The sequence below is a fragment of the Rhodamnia argentea genome, chromosome 1 (genome assembly GCF_020921035.1).
Source record: "Rhodamnia argentea isolate NSW1041297 chromosome 1, ASM2092103v1, whole genome shotgun sequence".
NCBI lineage: Eukaryota > Viridiplantae > Streptophyta > Magnoliopsida > Myrtales > Myrtaceae > Rhodamnia > Rhodamnia argentea.
Window position 1 is genome coordinate 13563064 of NC_063150.1, and position 22471 is coordinate 13585534.

The following is a 22471-nucleotide window of genomic DNA, read 5'->3' on the forward strand; positions in this document are numbered from 1 at the left end:
CAATACTCCGAAATAGAAAATCTATATGCTATAATGAAAATTAGATAATAGTTAAATGCACATAAAAAATTTTACTTAGAATTTCCGCCAACATATTTTTATATCTCTTCCTTGTTATTTTCTTGTAAGAGGTTGCGATTTTTCGACGACGTTTTACGTGCCTTTGTCCAAAGGACGATCTTTGTTATGTGCTTGAGATGTTCGACACTTCGAAACATGAGACATTCTAGCGAAAAGATCTTGACAAAAACATAATTTACGAGATTTTATATAATTTCAAATGATGCTCATCGAGGGAAAAGATATTTCTACTGTCAACGTGATTAACCCCCACAGGCATGAAGATATAAAATGTTCCACTTGACATAACTCTGTTATGGTAGTTCTTCAAATTTACTTTGAAAAATTCACCATAAGTGAAATAATTGTTTTCACCATGTCGAATTTGCCGACGTCGCTTAAGTAAGCATTTTTTAAAAATTATAACACTCAAGTGGTCGATTGAAAAATTATTGCATCAAAATGGCCACCGTATGATAGTTGTGATATTTGTGAGACCGGTTTTTCGAGAAGTTGATTTAACTTTGTTTAATTTAAGGATTCATTGAGTCGGGATTTTTACCACACTTACCTACAATATCCAGAATGCCATTATTCTACAACTTCTCGATGAAATTTTGTACGATAGATTTCCAAGAAGAGGCACAGAATTCTTCAATGCATGCGGGATGAATATTTGAGACTATACATATGGTACAATCGTAGCTCCATACGTAGCATATACTTCTCGGACTACATGTTCGAGATTATGTTTATACGTCTCGATGATGAAGTTTAAGGCTCGAAGTCGTCGTTATCATGCAAAGAAACCCTAACTTACGCATCGGAAATGACTCTTTTTTGGGGGGAAAACAAGATCAATTATTGGTAAGACTTTGGTGGATTATACTATATGCCTTATATATCTGGACGAAGGCTGTAAATTCCAATTCCAGCAACAACAACAAATAAAAAAAAAAAAAAAAGAAATGGTGATATAAATTAGTGTGCAAATCAAATCTTTATAAGTACGATTCATATGGCACGTCAGATAACGCGTTGCTCTTGCTTGACCTTTGCAAATAAAGATCATACGATTAACATTTGGAAAGAGCTAGGTTTTCTCTCTCTCTCTTTTTTTTGTTGTTGTTAATATTGACTTAGACCTAATTTGATATGGGTTTAAGACTCTCATTTTACGCAGCGTTATTAAAACTCAAAGTGGCACATGCCAGGTATGCAATACGGTCTATATATGTACTTTATTTTGGAATGAATCCTCCAATTGGGTTTTTTTTTTTAATCTTATTCATACTTGAGGTTAAAATATGTATAAAAAAACTAAGGAAAATTATTCTAAACCTATTGTACTTGTGCCAATTCAATTTTAAACCTTTCAATTTGACTAATTTTGTCCTAAACATTTTGACAATTTGCTAATTAAGTCATAAATATTTCAGTTATACCACATTAGCCTTAATTTTTTTTTTTACGATTTGCCAATTTAATAGTTGTAGCCAATATTAGTTGTTGTTAACGTAATGATCCGGTTGGCACCAGTTGTCTTATATGGCACGATCAACATTGACATATATAGCTTTCTCCACTTTTTTAATTTTTTGAATTTTTTCTTCTTTTCTTTTCTAATTTTAACAGCTTGGGCTGTCGACCTTTGCCTGGTCGGGTGAGGGCACAAACAAAAAGATAAAATATAAAAGGAAAAAAGGAAAAAAAATAAAGGAATGGAAAAAGGAAAAAAAGAAAAAAATAATACATTTCGAGAAATTTAAATAATAAAAAAATTATATATATTATCCACTTGAGTTCCGGTCATGTCTCATAGGGTGGTCGACGCTACCCGGACCACCATGTCACTAATTCCCAATCAAAATTTGTTGGGAATGATTAAATCGGGAAATAGTCAAAAGGTTTATGACTAATTTGACAAATCATCAAATATTTATGATAAAATTAGTACAATTTAAAAGTTTATGACTCAACCAACAAATTACAAATGGTTTAGAACCAATCCAAATTGAAAAGCTCATGACTAAATTAGCACAAGCGTAGCAGATTTAAGACCTTTTTTTTTTATAATCTTTCCGATTAAAAAAAAAAGTGAACGTGGGAATCGACGTCAGCGAGAGAGGAGGGGCGGTTGGGCTATCATCCGGCCACCGGCAAAGGTAACGGTCATAGGAATTCAAGACTTTCTTAATGGGCTATCCGTCCAACCACCGGTAGTGGCCAATGAGAATTCAAGACTTTCTCAACTTCTCCCCTTTCGAATAATTCGCCAGCTAACTATTACGTCGACCCGAACCTTAGTTTTTCGAAATCCACAAGCCATCGCGAAGCAAATCATAAAAGGTTTGACGTCAGGCTGCGTCTAGACATTTGCTTGTAGAATACATCGAGTGATATTGTAAAATGATTTCATGAGCAGATGGACGACACTTCATTGGAGTTCGCGCAAGATTAGGCGGAACATATGACATGATTAACAATTAAACTATTGTTGTTATTACTTTTGACCAAAATAAAAAAGAGGGATTTGCCACCCGTTGTCTTCTCCATGTTAGCTTCCAAACCCCAACAACATGCTTAAAAGAAAAAGGAGAAGCTAATTTCCATGTGACTGCCGTTCCCTCAACGCCTTGAAAAAAGGAGAAACAATAAATGAAAAGGAGTAGAAAAAACATAAAATAAAGGGAAAATTTCAAATAATGACCCGAAGTCCTCTCGTTTTCTCAAATAATAGTTCTAAGTGAATCATGCTTCAAATAAGGGTCTGAAATGCCATTATTTGAGAAAATAAGAGGGTTTTGGGCCATTTTTTGAAATTTTTCCTAAAATAAACAAAGACGGATGGATTCTACATGGCGTTAGGTTTCCCTGCCGTGATAACAACCTCACAGGACACGTTCAATGCTCCCAGTCCTTGGGGCATCTTGCACCGCACGATCTCGCCCCCCAACTCTATGCGGGACCCACTAGCTTGGACGCATCACACGGTCTAGGATGCATCACCATCTCGGCACCGTCGGCAGCCGATTTGGACATGGTCTGGGCAGGCGATTACGTGAAAGCCAATTAGCCGATTTGGACACGGGACATGATCCTTAAGAGTGGTTCGGAACATTTGTTAAGTGTGTTTAATTTAAAAATATTTCGATTTAAAAAATAATAAATATACATGATTTGAGGAAATTATTACACAGAGTATTGTGAAAAAAAAAAAGATGGCACGGTTAATAACAAATTTCTTTGGGGCAGTTGTTTTATAGAATTTAATATGTTGGAGTATAGAACTTCTGAAAATGAAAAAAAGAATTGAAAATTGATTTGTAATAGAATAACTCTGTTTGCTAACTAAATAAAAAAAACTTAAATCATAATTTTTCAATTTAATCATTTCGATCAATTTTGATCGGAAACTACTGACATGAACGCTAGCCTTTATGGTAAAGCCGATCTTGACATGGATAGTTTTTTTAATTTAAAAAAACTGAATTTTTCATACTTTTTATTTTGTTATTTTTTTTCTTCCTTTCTTTTTCTTTTTTCCTTTTTCACTTCTAAGCTTGGCAAGGGTCGTGGCTCTCGTCTAGTGGTCATCTAGGCAAGGGCCACGACCCTCGCTCTCTGCCGGCAAGGGCTTCGCGGCCCTCGCACGTGCTTTGTAGATAAGAAGGGAATATAAAATATAAAATATAAAGAAATTCGGAATTTTTTCTAAGAAATTCAGAAAAAATTTAAAAAGTTTTAAAAATTGTCAAGGGTAGAGCCAGCCGTCCTGCATGGCCCTGTCGGCAATCACGTCAATATTTCTCGGGTTAAATTGGCCACCCCGACCAACGGCCCAAAGTGGATGGAAATTGGATCAGAAGATAGAAATATTTTCCTGGGCATGTCCTTTTCGGATCCATAACAATAATACAAAAAATATTGCGATGTCGATGAGGATGGAAGTACATGAACGCGAGTTGGTGAAGGCTCAGACAGTTGAACTAGGAGTCATGCGAATCACATCAAGCCTCTCCCATATCCTCCACGGAGTATAGATATATCAATTTAAATGCCCGATGAATCCCCACGGTACGTTGTTGACATATATATATTTTTGGGTCCAACGTTGTTGACATATTAAAAGGAAGGAAAACTGTCTAAAATGTCCTAAACCTAAACCTATTGACTATTCAGTCATGAACATTTTAACGCCTCGGTGAATTGAGTCCATCAAATCAATTTTGGCCGAAAATCGCTGATGTGAATGCCTGTTGTCTCGCATGGCTGCATGGCACGGTTAACACCGGCATTGACAATTTTTAATAATATTGTAACATTATATTTATTTTGTTGATTTTTTCTCCTTCTTTTTTTTCCTCTTCCTTTTTCTTCTTCCCTTCTTCGGGCCTCGGTGACTGGCCAACGGAAGAAGGGAAGGAAAAAAAAAAAGAAAGAGAAAGAAAATAAAAAATCAATTAAAAATTTGCATAATATCTAAACATTATTAAAAATTATTCACGTCGGCGTTGTCCGTGCGGGTGTCTTAGTCTGCGATTTCCGACTAAAATTGACGTGCCAATTGAAAAATTTATAATTGAATTGACAAAAGTACAATAAATATGAGACTTTTTAGATAACTTTCCTACTAAAACGGTGAGAAAGGCGATGGCGGCCGTCGGCGGTATAAATCTAATCTTGCTTTGTTTGCTCATTCATTCCTCCTGAATACGATAGAGAGACATTGTCTCGTTTCCCTTTAGAAGTGTCGGCATCATTTTTGTACTGGTTTGTCTACCAAACTTCGTAAAATACTAATATAACCCATGAATTTTTCCGAATCCAAACATGTTTTGTGCGATCACATGCTCTCTTTGACCAGCTAACAAGTCACAATACAACGATGACCACAAGATGGGATGATGTGGGATTAGTCAATCGAGGGAAAATTACCAAAAAATTTTTTTAGACCTGAACCTTGGTTTTCGAAATTCAATGAGCTATCACAAAGCGGGTCGTAGCAATTTAACATCAAGTTGCGTCTCAATGTCAACTTCAGAATACACGGAGGGATAGAATTTTTTTAAGAGCAAATTGACACGTTCATATGACCCACTTTATTACATCTCTATTAGCAATTAAACTATTGTTGTTACTACTTTTGGAAAAAGGTTTTTCCTCCCATGTTAAAGCTACCAAACCCTAGCAACATGCTGAACGCCGTGGACTTGGGACGCTAATTTCGACGGACTGGCGTTCCTTCTGCAAGGAGAAACAATAAAAAATAAATATAACATAAACAAAGACGGAGGGATTCAAACGCGACGTTAGGTGCCCCGCCGCCGTGATAGCAACAGCCGCCGAGGACACAATCAACGGCCCCCGATCCTTGGGGCCTCCTGCGCCGTATGATCTCGCCTCAACCTATGCGGGACCCGCTAGCTTGGACCCATCGCACGGCCTTGGATGCATCCCCGTCTCAACACCGTGGGCGGCCGATTTCCGTGAAAGCCAATCAAGCGCTGAGCGCCAGAATTGGAGCAAGCGGAAAACTCTTGACAATTGATCAAAAATAATTTTTCGATGGTTGATTAAGACCTGAAAATAACATTAAAAAGATTTACCATAGTTTAGTAACGAAAATGCATTTTTCCTAAAAGAACATGCACTGTTCGAGCACCAATGACTTTGGGCACTGGGGTTTCAAGCCTGGATCCTCACCTCTCGAGCACGAGCACGAGCATTGATCTTGGGTCTATCAAAATCGTGCCCAAGAACTCGATGCCCATGCTCGGCTTCCTAGGGCCTTGACTCGAGTAGACGGAGGCGGGGCCCTCCCTGGTCAAAGGTGCCTAGGCCTGAGTCCATCGAAGTCTGGCACAAGACTTCAATACAGGTGCCTGCACCCAGGTCCACGGAGGCCATGGGTGGTCCGAGTGGTGGTTCCACACTAGGAACCAGCAATTGAAACGGTTTTCGATCTGGTCCGATCCTTTTATTCACCCCTGATCTGGCAAGTCAACCGAAACGGTTTGGGGAATGCCAATCATGGAGGCTGACCGCCCCATCGTCAAAGGACCCCGAAGTGGATGAGAAACGGATCAGAAGATATTAGGTAATTTTTTAGTATTTTTCTTGGCATGTCCATTTCAGATATATATAAATAAATAGTTGTTTGAATGATGAAGAGGATGCAAGCTAATGAATGTGAGTTGGTGAGGGACATAGTTGGACCGGGTGTTATTCGATTCACACATGAAGCCTCGAATATCCTCCACGGAGTCTAGTTATTTATGTTCAAAATGCCTGGTGAATTCCCACGACATACATGCAGTTCTTTCTTTAATATGTTAAAAAGGGTGAGGCCGAGGTTCGGGGTTGACTGTGTAATTTTTTTTTTGTCTGGTTATATCCTATCATATTTTATTATACAAGACATATTGTGCGCGCGCTATGTGTTATGTGCCATGTGTAGGTTGCGAACTCCTATTCTCTTCTTACGCTTTCTCACCCCACTACTTCGAAAGTGTGGATTCGAACCCCCCATCTTCCTCTTTCCAAATGAGAAAAGTGGCTACTAGGGCAATCCCTCATGGTTGACTATGTAAATCTTGCTTGAGCATCTTTGGTTTCTTGTTTATTACTAGAACAAATGCATTGGGTCTTAAAAAAATAAAATAAAAATTATTTTTTCTCTTGGCATCTTTTTTCTTTATTCTCTCTAACTTCCCTCAAACGCCTCGCCTCTCTCTCTCTCTAGCAACTTTACCCTCCTCATTGCTTACTTGGGACTCATCCTTACTTGTTCAAACCTCAAAACCCTCGCTCGTTCCTAACTCGTTTTTGCTTGCTCGCCATCGTTCGTCTTTTATTTTGAAACGTTTTGTTGTTCATGCTATCTTGCTGTGAAAAATGAAAAAAAAAAGAAGGAAAAACAAATAGGTTCTCGAGTAGATATTGAAATTGGACCGAAAAAAAAAGGTCGGTTCCGGGGTATACAAGGTAACTTCCAAATTTCAAAAACTAGGAATTGGATAGTTATGAGTTCCAAGTTCGAAATGTGCCTACCCTGAAATCGATCACCCTTGCAATTGATTAACACACTCGAGTAGGACATTTTCATATAATCAATTCACATTATTGCCTTTTTCCAAATGATTCCACAAATTATATTGCTGCGTTTCGTTGTCGAGATATAAGTTAGCATAGAATATGTTTTATCCTATCCTATATTTGACAGCCATCAAAGATAGAATAAATGAGGGATATACGAGGATATAACCAGGATAAAAAAATCCCGGGGATGGGAGTACGATAGACCAGGATAGGATTTCTCAAGAGAGTAGATACGAGGAGAACCTAATTTTTCTTTCAACTATCGTCTCTCCTCCGTGTTGGTCCACCTCTCCACCGCACCAAGCCGCCTCTCTAGTGGGGGGGGGGCGCCTCTCGGGCGGTGGTAATTGTCAAGTGTGGCCGCCTCTCCGATGATACCGAACTAGGGTCTCCGGCCACAAAGATGAGTATCTCCATGACCTCGTTATTTGGTTGATTGTTTGGCATGATATGAGATGACGTCCCTCGTTCTTTAACCGCTTAAACATTTTTACAATTCGAAAGGGTCTCAACATATTATGAAGAACTCGATATTGATTGTCGACTTTCAAAAGAAGTCTCAATATTCGAAAGGGCTTTCTTGGACGACTTACATGAGTGCATCTTCAACTTGCGCATGGAGGCTGAATAATTAGATTGATTAGCTTACTCACTTGACAAGATAACGAGCAAGGCCAGCGGATCATTCTCAAATTAATCAACTTCAAACCAAGACCCCTGATTCCACGAGGTCTACTCGGCCGATATTGTGCACGGATTCGGATGACAAAAACTATTGCTCAACGATAACCGACTCACTAGAACTCATTATTGAGTAATTTCTAAAGCATCTTGATGTTTCAATAAAATAGAGTTGATTTAAGCCACGCCTTGCATATGCTTATCCCACTTTAAATTCGTAGTTCACCAAACAGTAGATATGATACGAGAAATCCTTGGATTTATTATTTTGTCATATCCAATCATATCCCGATTAGAAATTCGGACGACCAATCCTATCATGACTAGAAATTCAGTTGACCAAATGTAACAAGTGTGCAACAGATGAATCCTCCTTAACCCAACGTGAATCAAAGCGTGGCCCAACCCTCTGTGGTGTCCGGTTCAAGGGCCCAAATGAACGGTTCCAACACCCTCGAGCTCGGCTCAACACCCAATTGATCCGGCCCAGCAAGCCATTTCCAGTATTTTAAAATCTCAGATAACCCTGGGGAAATCCCGCCTAGTTCAAGGTGGGTATGGATCGAAGAAATCGGGACAACATTTAGGTCGGATTTTCAATCTTTCCTCTTTCTAAGTGAAATAGTGATCCTAGTGCTAGAATTATGTTAGTAAATTAAATGAAACTCAGTCGTTACTCTGTTGAATAAGAGAATAGTGGGCTTTTGATGAATAAATAGGCCGTCACAACGCTAGAATTGGCATTTTGAAAAATTGCCAACATGAAGGAGATTTCACAATTTGCCTGGGCTATTATCCTACTCGTTTAAACCCCTGCACTAAAAAACGCATTGCGTGAAGTCAATACGCAGGTCGAAATACCGAAAGCTGAAGAGGCTTGGGCCTTGGATTTTGAACTTAAGCCCCCCATGAAAATGTTCTTATAGCTGTAGTAATTTTGTCTTATTTATATACAAATATGTATACGTATAATAACATGCTTTCTTTAATAGCAAAACTGAGCATGCATTATCCAATGAAATGCCATTTAGGCAATTGCTCGTGCATGCACATGGGAAAAATTTCAAATAAGAGCTTGAAGTGCATTCATTTTCTCGAATAAGGGTTTAAAATGAATATTGTTTCGAATAAGGGATTGAAGCGTTCTTATTTTTTCAAATAATAACCTAAAGTGCTTTTATTTTTTTTTTCAAATAAGAGCCTCAAGTGAACCTTGTTTCAAATAAGGGCATGAAGTGAAAAGTCTTAAAAAAGGGCTTGGTCTCAAGAGCATTTTCATTATTTTCCTTTAATTGGTTATTTTTCTTTTTTCTTTTTTTTTTTACTTTCTTTTTCGTATTTCCTACCCCTCCCGCCTATGGTCGCCGATGGGGGGTCGGCGCAAGCTCTTGCCAAAATCGGAAGAGTGTCGAGCTCTTTCCTGGCCTTGGGGAGGGTTTGCTCGCCCTTGTCTAGACACGGGCGATGCCGGCCTTGGTTAGGAAGAGGATAGGCGACCCTCGCCAAGACGTGGTCCGAGAGGGGGCCGGTGACTTGCCAAGACTCGGGAGAGGGTCTGCTGCCTTTCGCTGAGTCCTTGGTGACCACATCGTCTTGTGCCGACCTCGCACCGGCGGTGGGGTGGTCAATAAAGAAAAAAAAAGAAAAAAATTAAAAAATCAAAAAGAAAAAAATAACGAAAATGCTTTTTAGGTCAGACTCTTTTTTGATACTTCATGGCCACTTTAGACCCTTCTTTGAAATAGTGAAGTTACTTGAGATCCTTATTTGAAATAATATTCATTTCGGACCCTTATTTGAGAAAAATGAAAGCACTTCAAGTCCTTATTTAAAACTTTTCCTACGGATTTTCTTCTATTTATATAATTTCACAAACACAAAAGCAAACAGAGAACCGTGGAGGCATGCGGAAGCATAATCCGGAAAAGAATCGCATTATAATTTTAGGAAATCATTTGATAATTACATTTTAAATACTTAATTTAAAAAAAGGGTACGGAAATGACGTTGTGAGGACGCTAATCCCTCGCCGCACGTGATTGAACACCCTTCACACGTGCGTTGGGTATCCAATCGACCTAGTTTTCTTGAATTGATTGACGGCAACTCCATCTATAATACCATTGCGAAACTCCAAATTTTCTCGAGATTAAAAAAAAATCGTTATTATTATTTTTTTACAGACCCTTACTTTTGACGTTTCACGTCCTATCTTGGGGATGGGCCACAGCAATTTCTTTTAAAGAGGAAAAAGTCATTTAAACTTGAAAACATCATGACTTATATGATAATTTACATATTAGATTCGTATGTTATGAAGGATTTCATTTGTTTCGGCAAAATTTTCAAAAAAAATATGATTTCAAATAAGGGTTTGTATTTGGCAAGCTAAATATTTCGATCTATCAATGGCATTGTCATCCAAAGACAATTCTAATCATATATTTTCTTTTCTTTTCTTTTTCTCATTTTTTTTTCTTTGCTACAACCAGCAAGAGCCCGGCGACCCTTGCCGTCTGCGGGTAAGGGTGGCCTCACCTATAGATGCCTTCACTAATCGAGGGCGAAGCGATCCTCACCCATATTTAGCGAGGGCCGGCCTCACCTAGGGCTTGCCTATGCACGATGAGGGTGGCCCTCGCGCATTGGGTGAGGACCACCCCTCACCTAGCCCTCTCCGCCGGCCACCAACAAAAAGAAAAGAGAAAAGAAAGAAAGAAAATTCAAAAGAAAAAGATGAAAATGCTTTTCGGCCAGCTTAAAGGTCAAATCATTCTTTGAGACTAATATAGTCACTTTAGGCTCTCATGTGAAATAAGGTCTACTTCAGGTCTTTATTTGAAAAAATAAAGACATTTCATGCCCTTAGTCGCGACAAAATCTAATTAGGCCCTTCTTCAAAACAAGATCTAATCGGACATTTATTTGACAAAATGAGAGCACTTCAAGTCCTCATTTGTGCTCTCATTTGAAATCTTCCCATTGTTTTGTCTGAGTAAAATTCAAAGTGTTTGAGCGCAAGATTCTAAAAAACATAACAAGGAAGAGTGGTGCAAAACAAATGTTTATAGAGATACAAAATTGAAAAAAAAAAAAAAAGGAAATGCAAATTTGACCTAGTCATTAAACTTGCACCGTTTTTCAACATGATCCTTGAACTTGTAATTCATACAATCCAAGCTCTTAATATCATAAAATTTTTCCAATCATGTCCCGTTTCTGGCCAATTTTTTTTACAAATTGAAGCTAACAAGTCTATTTGTCTCGTTCAAAAGTTGAATATTGGAATAATCATGTCCAAAAGTCGGATGTCGAAATAATCATGCTACCATACAATGAGAAGCTATTGAAAAATTTGTTCAATTGTATCTTGGACTAGCTCTTCCCCCGATTTGGTCCATCTAAATTGATTATCCATGGTGCCAGGCAGAGATGTCTTTCCAATATTAATAGACACTTAGCTTTAGCCTTCGATTTGTTTAAATCATAGACCGACGGACTGAACTGTAAAAATTTGCAAGTTCGTGAACCATATTGAGAAACAGTGTAAGTCTCGAGGGCCAGAAAAATGTTCAAATGAATGCTCGTTTGTTTCGCAAAGAATAAATTATTTCGAAATATTTTTTTTTTCAAAATGATTGCTTGTAAAAATAAGTGAACAAAAAGTATTTTCATTGTTCTTGAAAATATTTAGGCATAAATTATACTCGACTTCGAAAATATTTTTTACTAGTTAATTATTTCAATATATAAATAATCATTCTTTAAAAAATATTTTTATTTTTGTCGAAACCAACGAAGCCGAAGAAAGGGAAAAAAAAAAAAGGGCTAAAAGCCAAAGAGGAATTTACACTTATGCCCTCGAGGCTGCCAGGGGGACCGGGGACCGCTGGAAATTTCTCGCTCAATTCCGAGAAGAAAAAGGAGGAGGGAGAGCTCTCACGGAAGACTCGCCAATTCTCACCGGCATCGTCTTCTTCGTCTAGGGCTTCTCTCTCGTTCTCTCCGATCTGCTTCTCTCGAGCAAATCTTGACCTCGTCCCCCCTCTCAAACCGCAGAGAAAGCGAAAAAAAAAATGGAAGGGATGGAGCAATGGAAGGTTCAGGTCGAGAACTGGAGCAGCCAGCTTCGCGAATTGCTCCATCAGTTCCTTCAGCACGTCCACCAAATCCCTCCCGCTCAACTCTACGCCGCCATCGCCGTCCTCTCCTTGACAACCCTCTTCCTCTTGTCGAGTAAGTCTCGCTAATTAGCCCTAGATTTTTCCTTTGCGATCGCGCAATGCGCTTCGTGCTCTGGATTCTCGTCGTCGGGTTGGCCGTTGTGATGGGAGTGGTTTTTGGCTCGCAGTTAGGTTGTTTAGGCGGAAGAAGTCCAACACCATCGTGCTCACCGGGCAAGGTGGGAGTGGCAAGACTGTTCTCTTTTATCAAGTGAGCACCTTTCTCTACGCCATTGAAAGTGTTTATATGCGTTTTGGAATGTACAATTAGGTTTTTGTTATGTTGGGGTTGTGTGTGGTCAAATCGTCGTGCCAGTTCTTAATGAGGATGGCGTTTTGCATTGTGCCCTTATGGTGTGTAATGGAGTTCTGGATTCTACATGATGTGGTCACTTGAGAAATCGAGATGAGATAGCTCGGTATGCGTCTAACTAGAGCTTAGGAGTTCCTCTGCAAAATTCTGCTCTTATGGTTTGAGGTCTCGTTAACATGTGTAATTCTGTGAGGAGCTAGTTCTCTTGGTAGTTGATTTTGAATTTGAGAATCCTTTCTTCTTAAATTAAATGCATGCAGTTTAAATTGTTTGACCATCTTAACTCGTCTATGTCTCTGTGCTTATCATACTTGTGATAAATATTTCAGTTTTACTGCTTTAATATTTTGTTTCTTGAAGACTTTTCTCACCTTCTGATGCCTATGTCAGCTGCGAGATGGATCTTCTCATCTGGGCACCGTCACTTCGATGGAGCCAAATGAGGGCACTTTCATTCTGCACTCTGAGGCCTCTAAGGTCGTTAATTTTTCCTATGCTTGAATCTGCAGTGTATTGTTACTATTTTTGTCATCACTTTAAACAGCTCTTGATGTTTTGCCCTGACATCTTCACATTAGGTATCTGCTGCCGACATTAGAGACGTGTCCATTTATCTTGAATTTATCATGTGTACCATATACTTGCTTCAGTGGTGGTTTTGTTGTAATTTTGATGAGTCCTTTTGTCTCCTTCCAGAAAGGCAAAATCAGACCTGTTCATGTCATTGATGTTCCTGGGCATTCTCGTCTGATGCCCAAACTAGATGAGGTTTTGCCACTGGCTGCTGGCTTAGTTTTTGTTGTTGACGCCCTGGATTTTTTGCGGAACTGCCGTGCGGCTTCTGAGTATGTACTGCGTCCTTTCATATGGTTTGGATTAACTTGTGCTCTTGGCGCATTGTGATGCATTGTAGTACGACTGACAGCTCAAAATCTTGAAAATAGGTACCTGTATGATATTTTAACAAATGCAAGTGTTGTCAAGAAGAAAATTCCTGTACTCATCCTGTGCAATAAGACTGACAAAGTGAGTGCACATACTAAGGAGTTCATTCGAAAGCAGCTGGAGAAGGAACTGTATGGTTTGATATTCTTGACTTTGCTTTTTAGCTGAGAATATCTGCTTTCTTGCATTCGTCAAGCGGCATTGATGAGAACTATATTGCCTGACATAAACAAACTTGATGTTATCATTTAGATGACATTTTATGCGTCACTATACCATTCCTCTAGTGTGGTTCAACAATCCAAGATACGGTAACTGTGTTTTTCGTATTGATAACTCAGCATGAAGTGTGGTAAATTATATTTTGGTACAAAAATTACAACCCTTCAAACTGATTTGCCCGCACAAAAGATGTGTTTACCATGCCGGATAGGTCTTTACCACCCCTTGCACCATGCATATAGGCTGTCTAGACTTGCTCATGTCAGATGATCTTCAGAGGAGTGGAAGTTTACTCTCAACTACATCTCTTCCATTAGAAACAAAACCTTTTTCTCCAAGTAGGTGTGGAATTCTTGAAAAATGGTCATACATAATCTTTTGTTTATGATCTCTAAAAGCAAGTAATTTCATTCTATTCTGTACATATATCAATGAATACAGTAATTTTTTATTTTTGGGAGTATAGAAATGTAGATATACAAGTCCACAGCACTAATAGAACTATAGCAATGTGGCACGAAGTAGAATGTCAATTACCAAGACCTATCTTGATGATCATGGACCAAAATTTACTCGAGACTTGTGGTATGTGTGGTTAAAAAAGTAAATTCCTCATTCTCATTGAAGTTTCGGAGATCAGTTACAAATTGCTATTCTGCTCAATTTTATAGTACTGTAATCCGATTCATGAATACTGCACATTTGCACACGCACAACTCTTGGCCTTTGTTCTTATAGATTTGTCTCTTTTTATTGACAGTGACAAATTGAGGGCATCAAGAAGTGCAATATCAGCAGCTGATATTGCCAATGACTTCACCCTCGGAATACCAGGAGAAGCTTTTGCATTTACTCAATGCCAGAACAGGGTTACAGTTGCGGAGGCTTCTGGTTTGACAGGAGAAATAGCTCAAGTGGAAGAGTTCATTAGGGAACATGTAAAGCCCTAACAATGGTGCACCTTCAGACATGAGATGTCTTGTGAACTTGCTCTGATTATCAGACGAACGTCAAGAAGCTGTAAAATTCCTATGTAGGTGCTTAAGGAAAGAGTACAGTGAAGGAAATTGTTGAGGACAAATTCTTTTTTTAATCTTTCAGAGGCTTTGATTGCGGTTGTCCAAATATGGTAGAACTGATTCTTTCAGTTAGATAAATTTCTGAGGCCTTTTAACTGGGTTCTCTTCCTCGGGATGGACTTAGCCATGCCTCTTCTGGCTAATGTAAAATGTCAGTTGCTATGGGGTTGTGGTGTCCAATTTCTTCACCCAAATTGGAGCATCATTCTGTATTTTGCCAAATTTGGAGTGCGCGAAACTTGGGGCTATTGGTTGCGTGAATGACCTCATGCTTCTGTAGCATTTTCCCTTCGCTTGTTTTTGATGAATGGTTGGCTTTTTCTTAGAGATATAATGCGAAAATCCGACATCAATTACTTCTGTTTCTGACAAAAGCTACTGATGCAGAATAAACCCTGAATGCCATTGTCGGATGTCCGACGACAGTCTCATTAGGCGACCGAAAGATCACACTACAACCTTGCTATACATTTAGCTATACAATTGGGACAGATTTGGTTTGAATCAATGATATTTCAGATCCATTTTATGGGTCACAAGGCTGTCCCTATGTGATTCAAATCGAAGGCGGCCCAACTATGACAGAATTACATGTCAACATCTCAATTTTAAAGGTTAACTATCTGGTCTTTTCTGATCCTGGGAAAGTTTCTCCGTTAAACGATCAACAGGTAATGACCCAAGAGGGGCCGACCAGTCCGCCTCTGCCTCTTCAAACGGATCATTCTCGCAAATATCATCATACTCATCCATGTCACCAGAAGGAAAGCTATCTTCGCCATAGTCCTCACTTCGAGAAGTAAAACCATCTTCATATGCTGCCAATGAACTATTGGTAGCACTTTCACTTGACAAAACTAATGCAGGGTATGAATGCTCTGTAGCCTGTGTAATCCCTTCAAACTCCTCCACTTTCTTTAAAAGATCATCAGGGCTGAGGTTTAACTCATCCAGCAACAATGCCTTACTTGATTGAATTGCACGCTCCCATAAGGATGTCATTTTAGGGCTGGACATGACTTTCTTCACATCTCTATCCTTGTGAGCATCATCAATTTCACCTGAAAATTGATGATCCAGTCAGAACAGAAATATAATATGTTTGCAAGGAAACAAGGAGGTAATCGAAAAAAGGATATGCAGTATGGCAGAACAGATTCGTAGGAACCAGAAACTATTATGAAGAGATTAAATAGGGCATCGGAAGTAACTAAATGAAACGATCGAGCTGTTAGCATGTGAACTTCAGATAAGCAGTGAAGATGCCATATAAAAGTTTAACATATGCAGATTGTCTAACATCGCACAGTACTGGTGATTTCCTCCATTGCCTCAGGTGATGCCATTGACAGAATTTTGGAGAAGCGCAGGTAAGTTTATCTTTCCCCAATGCCTAGTTACATAGCTTGGAGCTACAATGGGCCCAGTAGGTTTACGACTTCCCTTAGACAAAACTCCACTCTCGAGGACAAGAAAAAATTCACTGTGGTCTCTAGTTAATGCATACATTACATAATGTTGCCTACAAAAGTCTTGTATTAATGTTACCTTCTTCAGCAAGAGGAACAGTTGGTTCTGGGTACATGGATTTCCAATCTTTTCCCCTCCACATCAATATCTGTTCATCATCAAAAGAAAGCAGCACACATGGAACCAAATCCTGCTAAAAAAAAAAGAAGGGAGTGAAGCGTCGAGAAAGAAAGTTTGTGTGGTAACATAGAACTCTAAGAAACAGGGAAGTGAAGTGGATGACATATGCTCAATCACCAATAGAAACACCCGACAGAAAGACGAGCCCAGTGAAAAGTTCCTTGAACTTTTTATTTTGTCCACAAAATCCTTGGAACTTGTAACTTTTCAGGCAAAAGAAGAAGAACGAAAGCCAGAGTGGATAGAGGGACTGTCGGCTAACATGCTGTTGTCACAAATGTTCTAAAGGAACACGAACTTAGGAGGGAAAAACCTAGAGGTGGGACCTTCTTTTGTTTGAAAGATTGAGTCCGGTCTACGATGACCTCAACTTGCTGATAATTCCTCCTATAAGAGCTGCAGTATCAATATTTTAAAGTTCTCAGTCAAAAAACATCCTGGGTCGCCGGAGCGTCCAAGAATGTAGCACATAGTCTGATTTCACAAATATTTTTTATAAGTACAGATAGGCAAACTGTAAGGCTATAAAGCTGGGGAAAGTTGGAATAGAAAAGACAGAATTGTCATCAATTTAAGGTCTTTTAAAATTTCAGTCACATAAATGGGCGCGTGTTTTGACAAAAATGTAAAAGCACCAGGCAATAACAAAGTTCTGTTGACAATTAAGAATGTCAAACATGGAAGAATTATGAACATGATAGGAACCACGACCTTAAGCTTAGCTCCTAGTTTCTTGTAGTCACTCGCATGCATCCCCTGGCAGTCGATCTTCACCAATGGACTTCCTTCGAAAGCATTTCTTACATCCTTTACAAGAGTTAAATATATTCCATTTTTCGCTGCATAAGAGACAAGTAATTAATGGTTAGAACCAACAACATGGGAATTCAACAGCCTTAATTTTGTTGCAGAAACATACTCTCATGCAGATCAGACAATAAATTCAATGCATAGCACAAACTCAAAACTAGAAGCTGCAAATGTACATAGCAACCAACAAAAACTCATCAAGATGAAAAACATGAGGGTTGTGAACAAGTTCATATAATAAGATAACGATTTGAAAAACAGGGAGAACCTACCCTTAATGCATTATACAGACCATGCCATGAAATGTAAGGACAAGGCAAAATGTACACAAATTGATGTATATTCTCCATAAACAAGGAACTTGTACTTTAGGAAGACATTGACATGCTTATTCAGACAGTCCATCAACTTAGCATGCAAGACAAAGCGATGGATTCATCAAAAGGGTAACTACTCTTTGTTAGTAAGACAAGGAAAAAAGGAGGTTGCAATACATGAATCTGATTGGCTGTGGAGTAGCTGCTTGGACGAATCATTGATCACTTACCTAATTTACAAATTGGCAAAAGATTTTTGCCTCTTTTCCTGAATTCATTGGCTTCGGCTTTCGTGAGTCCCTCTGGAGCTTCCTTGATAAGCTTTGGGTAAACCGGAGCAGCTGGCTTCCAGAGCATCAATGGATACTGGGGACGAGTGCGGTAATTGTAGTTTCTGCCACGGAAGAGATAAACGATGCCGCCGACTCTATGAATGATTCTACCTCCAGTCTTTTCCTGAATAAACATACTAGCATTTCAACTTCTTTGCAAGAACCTAAGATAATGGCTTTGATATTGCACCAAAAACTGCAGAGATCAACTCCTCGGGCAAATTTCCTAAACCATTAGCATAGTAGGACATAAGAACTCCAATAGGTCAAAGTATAAAAAAGAGCTAAAACCTAAAAAGCATATCCATGCAAATGCCCTGCCACACACATAAACTATTCATACATCGACAAGAAAGGGATAGTAGGATACTGCCAATTGTCATGTTTATCAGACAAGAGACTCAAGGAAGGTTGGGGAAAACATGGTTCTTCCCTAGGATTCACTAAAAGCATTGTCTTGCATACAAAAAGTAAGTAACCAAACAATAATTGCACTGAAACAACGAAAGATGATCAGTATCATTTGGACAGCACGAGCCGGGTACTAGAAACAGAAATTGCATCAAACTGACCTCGAGATGCCGGCAGACATTATCCATATCCACTGTGGGGACTCCTCGGCAACGGACCTTACAGACTCGCCGCCTCTTCCAATGCAAGTGTACAAGCTCCAACATATTATGAGTCAACCCATCTCTACCTAAACCCCACGAACACGTCTCAAAATCTAAAAAAAAAAAAAAAAACGAAATGCACCAATCTGTATCTACGTATACGAAAAGTTTTAGAACACTAACCAAGATTAACCTGACGATTATCAGACAAGTGAGGCTTGACCAGCATCTTAATCTCCCACCTCTTGAGAGGCTCCCCCAAAATCTCCTCCCTCGTCCTCCCTTCCTTGGGTCGCTTCCCCAAATCGAACGGCCCCGGCATCTCCACGTACTTGACCCCCTTCTTCCCCGGCGGGGGCGGGTTGAACGAGTCGAACAGCGGGACCTTCTTCTTGGAGCCCTTCAGGGGGGCCTTCCCGGTCCACGGCCGCGGCATGGTCGGGGGCGCAAAGGGCAGGAAGGCGGGCTCGCGCATCGCGAGGGGCCGAGCGCTCGGGGTCTCGGAGTAGCTGAACTGGAACTCGAAGGGGGCCCCCGGGAGGAGGTAGGAGACGCCGGACTCGCCGATGACGACGGAGCGGTCGCCATCAGAGGAGACCACGGGGGAATCGGGCTTGATGGGCTTGTAGTAGCGGGAATTGCGGTGATGGGTCTTGAAAGCGGGGTTAGGAGGGGACTTGGGGGTTGGGGTTGGAGGAGGAGGAGGAGGAGGGGGGTTTTCGGATTTTCGGGACTTGAGAGGTGGTGGGTATTTGGGGATGGGGATGGGCGGGGAGTGGGAGGAGGTGCCGGCGGCGGTGGGCGGCGGCGTGAGGCGGTTGGAGGGGAGGGAGGGGAAGAGGTTGGGGCTGAGCAGCTTAGCGAGAGCGGGCATTGAGAGAGAGTGAAAGGAGCAATGGAGATGGCGGAGGGGAGAAAGAGGTGGACGTCTTGAAGGAGCAGAGGAAGAGGAGGAGATAAGAGGGCGAGAGAGGCTTCAGAGTAGGGGGGTTTTGCAGTTTTTTCTGTTGCTGTGAGAAGACAGGGACATTTTTGTAATTTTAAGGGGTTATTTTTTTTTTTCTATTTTGTATTATTGACGTGGGACGAAGAGAAATATTTCCTTCTCTCCTTTTCCTTTTATTAAATTTTTTGCCCATCCTTTTATTGATAATTGAATATCCTTAAATTCCAACCACAAAAAAAAAAAAAAAAGAACATCCTTAAATTATTTAGGAAAATATGGCACGATCGGACACATCTGCGAGCCCATTTTGGCTAAATCTATGAGCCATTTAATTTGGTAATTTTTGATTGAATTTGACTGTCATGATAATCAAGTACAATCACTTGAATCAACGGAGAAATTTTGATTAGGTTGCACCACCCTAAACAATGAACAGGAATACAGGAAAGCGTTACGGTGAACTCTGGTCAAGAAATATATTCAAGATAATTTGTTTTAAAAGAAAATAATTTAATTTTCTTTACCATTTAGTTCGATCTTATTTTTTTTTTTTTTGGCATTTCTCCTAAATTAAAAGTGATTTTTCGATACTTATTGTTAAAAAAAGATGAAACGCTCTTTGGCAAAAAAAAGAAAAAAAGAAGGGGATTCGAAATCCTATGCGTTGGAACTGAAATAGGGACATAGAAACAGTCCAAATGATTCAATATCATCCGGCGCTAGGATCGCAGTTCATGATGTTGGTTTCCAATTTTTGAGAGGGACACCTAAGATGATGTTGCGGTGGTGGAAGTCTAATTTTATTGTGGAAAGTGAGTTTTCCACAATAACATCCGACACGACATGGCGCAACGCACCAACATTGATTATATTTTTATATATAAAAATTTCAGAGGTGAATTTCTTCTTTTTCATCTGTTAGGGACTCACGACCAGGTTTTTTTCTTGGGATGGCTAGGTATATTAATATTGTGATAGCTGGGTGTATGACTTAAGTATACATATATATTTTGATAAATTTACATTTTGACTCCTAATTTATTGAAAACGCTTAAAATTGACCTTGTTCTTGTCGGAATGTTGGACTTGCATGTCGTTGGCGTGTCTAGAATGTTGACCACGTGTGGGTTGCATGTCGAAGAGTGTCGGTGCTTCCTCGAATTCTAGTATTATAGGTGTGGGGTTCGACTCCTGCGCTCTGCGAAGAGGTAAAGTAAAAATCGGAGAGATAAAAGTTTGAGATAGGACAAACCAAAAAAAAAAAAAAATTCAGAAAAGAAAGTTATTTTTTTAATTTTAACATTGATTTTCATTGATTATACAAAAGAACTGGTCTAATGTTCCGAGATCTAAATGATAAAAAAAATGGGTAGGATATTTTCCAAATTTAACTTACGCAAGACAAAGGAGTATTGAAATAGTAGTTACTCTTGAATTCCTCCAAATCACCAAAGAAAAAAAAAAAAAAGAATTCCTCTAAATCTGCCATTTTTTCGGCGATTTAGAGGGATGAAGTCGATAATAAGATTAAGATTTATGGAGTCTCACATCGCTTGACAATGTAGGATTTGCCTTCTTAATAGCTAGCCGGATATTGCACGAACCTAGTCATGTGATGATACCGTGCATAAATTAATCATCTATCCATTATTTCGCGAAAACTAAATAATTCAAAAAACAATTTTTTTTTAAAGAATCATTTATATTGCCCACATAGATGAATGTACAAAAATATATTTTTATAATTCACTAAAATGTTTGAATAAAAAATTATTATCGAAAATGATGAAATTTTTTTCATTGACTAATTATTTCAAATTATAAAGCTATCATTTTTCAAAAACTATTTTTCAATTTTTGTCTTCATGGACACTTCGGCCCATTATACAAGAATGTAAAGAGAAGCTCGATTGGTCCAGTTCGATTAAGCTTGCATTTGGCCCACGGGAATCAAACCAAGTAGCAGTACCACCATTACCTTTATGTGACCTTTTATGTTCAGAAACTCGTAACTCATGTTATCTTTGGTGCTTTAATGAATGAAAAGTTTCGTTTCGACCCAAAAAAAAAAAAAAAAATCTCTAGGCATTCACACGATTCTCATTGGCAATTCCACTTCATTCACGTATGTATCGGATTATTGTCTTTTCTAGTCATGCAGAAAGGGCAGCGATGGCGACGGTGTTGCATATAGGAAACCTCATACTTAGCTTGATATTGATTTGTGTCTAGTGTTCATCTTGTATCAACGGGCAAAAGTACCAAAAAAAAAAAAAGTTGTAAACTTATTATATTGATGGAACAATTCAGTTCCAAACCCTTCAATTGATATCGGTTCGTGCAATCGATCTAATTTAGCCGGAAATTTTTTTGCATTTGTACCCATTCGGTTCGTTCGACCAACTTCGGCGGGACATGGACATTTTATTTTTAGTAATGCTTGAATATTTTTTAAATTTTTTTTCCTTTTCTTCCCTCCCCTTTTGTTTTTGCCGGTGGCCGGTCGCGATTAGGCTCGTTCGAGTTTATAGTACTATGTTTTTGCAACAGATTTTTTTTTTCCTGTGAGTGAAAGATTCATACCGAAATTTCAGTAAATGTAACATTTTTTTTATTGCTGAAGTTCCTAATAAAAAAATCTGTAAAATTTTTTATTTCTCAGTAAAATTCCTATGTTGCGGTGATGAGTGACATATCTAAAGAGATACACGTGAAGGACATACCTTTCAGGTCACCACAATACAATTTTTTAGATTGACATGCGATAATTCTTTAAGTATAATCCTTCGAATGGACAAAGATATGGTTTTGCCAGAGACCCAGTAAACATATATCCGATGATTCACTGAACCAAAAACATGTTAGGTAGTCCTGAGGAGGAGTGTGTAGTTTCGAATCAAATTGAGGACTTTGGCTTAAGAAAACTAATTGAACACAGAATCAAGCTCTAGGATAAGGATGAGCACGTTTTGTTTATCCGAGAGGGCATGCGATACGATGCGTGCGTGATAATTTTCGTGTTTATCAAATATGTGATAGTTGTCATGTTGATCAGTATGTGATTGTAGATTGATACATCATTGTAAAACGTAACTATAGACTAATAAATTTCATTGACGGTAGTAGGGAGGAGATATAGTTTCACGAAAAATTTCGACTTCATCATTATCCAGGCGCA

At 39.1% G+C, this 22471-nt stretch overlaps 2 protein-coding genes across 2 annotated transcripts; one reads left to right on the plus strand and one right to left on the minus strand.

Annotated features, from left to right (window-relative positions):
• Positions 1-11745: 11745 nt before the first annotated feature.
• Positions 11746-14885, plus strand: LOC115751344 (signal recognition particle receptor subunit beta-like). Its single transcript, XM_030689228.2, has 6 exons — positions 11746-12078; positions 12194-12276; positions 12769-12855; positions 13075-13223; positions 13323-13454; positions 14306-14885. The coding sequence occupies exons 1-6, from the start codon at positions 11919-11921 to the stop codon at positions 14493-14495; spliced, it is 801 nt and encodes a 266-aa protein (XP_030545088.1). The 5' UTR covers positions 11746-11918; the 3' UTR covers positions 14496-14885.
• Positions 14886-15071: 186 nt separating this feature from the next.
• LOC115751361 (CRS2-associated factor 2, chloroplastic) lies at positions 15072-19256 on the minus strand. The gene is made up of 6 exons (XM_030689253.2): positions 18531-19256; positions 18306-18433; positions 17632-17857; positions 16986-17113; positions 16173-16284; positions 15072-15685 (listed from the first exon to the last, which is right to left on the minus strand). The coding sequence occupies exons 1-6, from the start codon at positions 19219-19221 to the stop codon at positions 15240-15242; spliced, it is 1731 nt and encodes a 576-aa protein (XP_030545113.1). The 5' UTR covers positions 19222-19256; the 3' UTR covers positions 15072-15239.
• Between the last annotated feature and the right edge of the window lie 3215 nt (positions 19257-22471).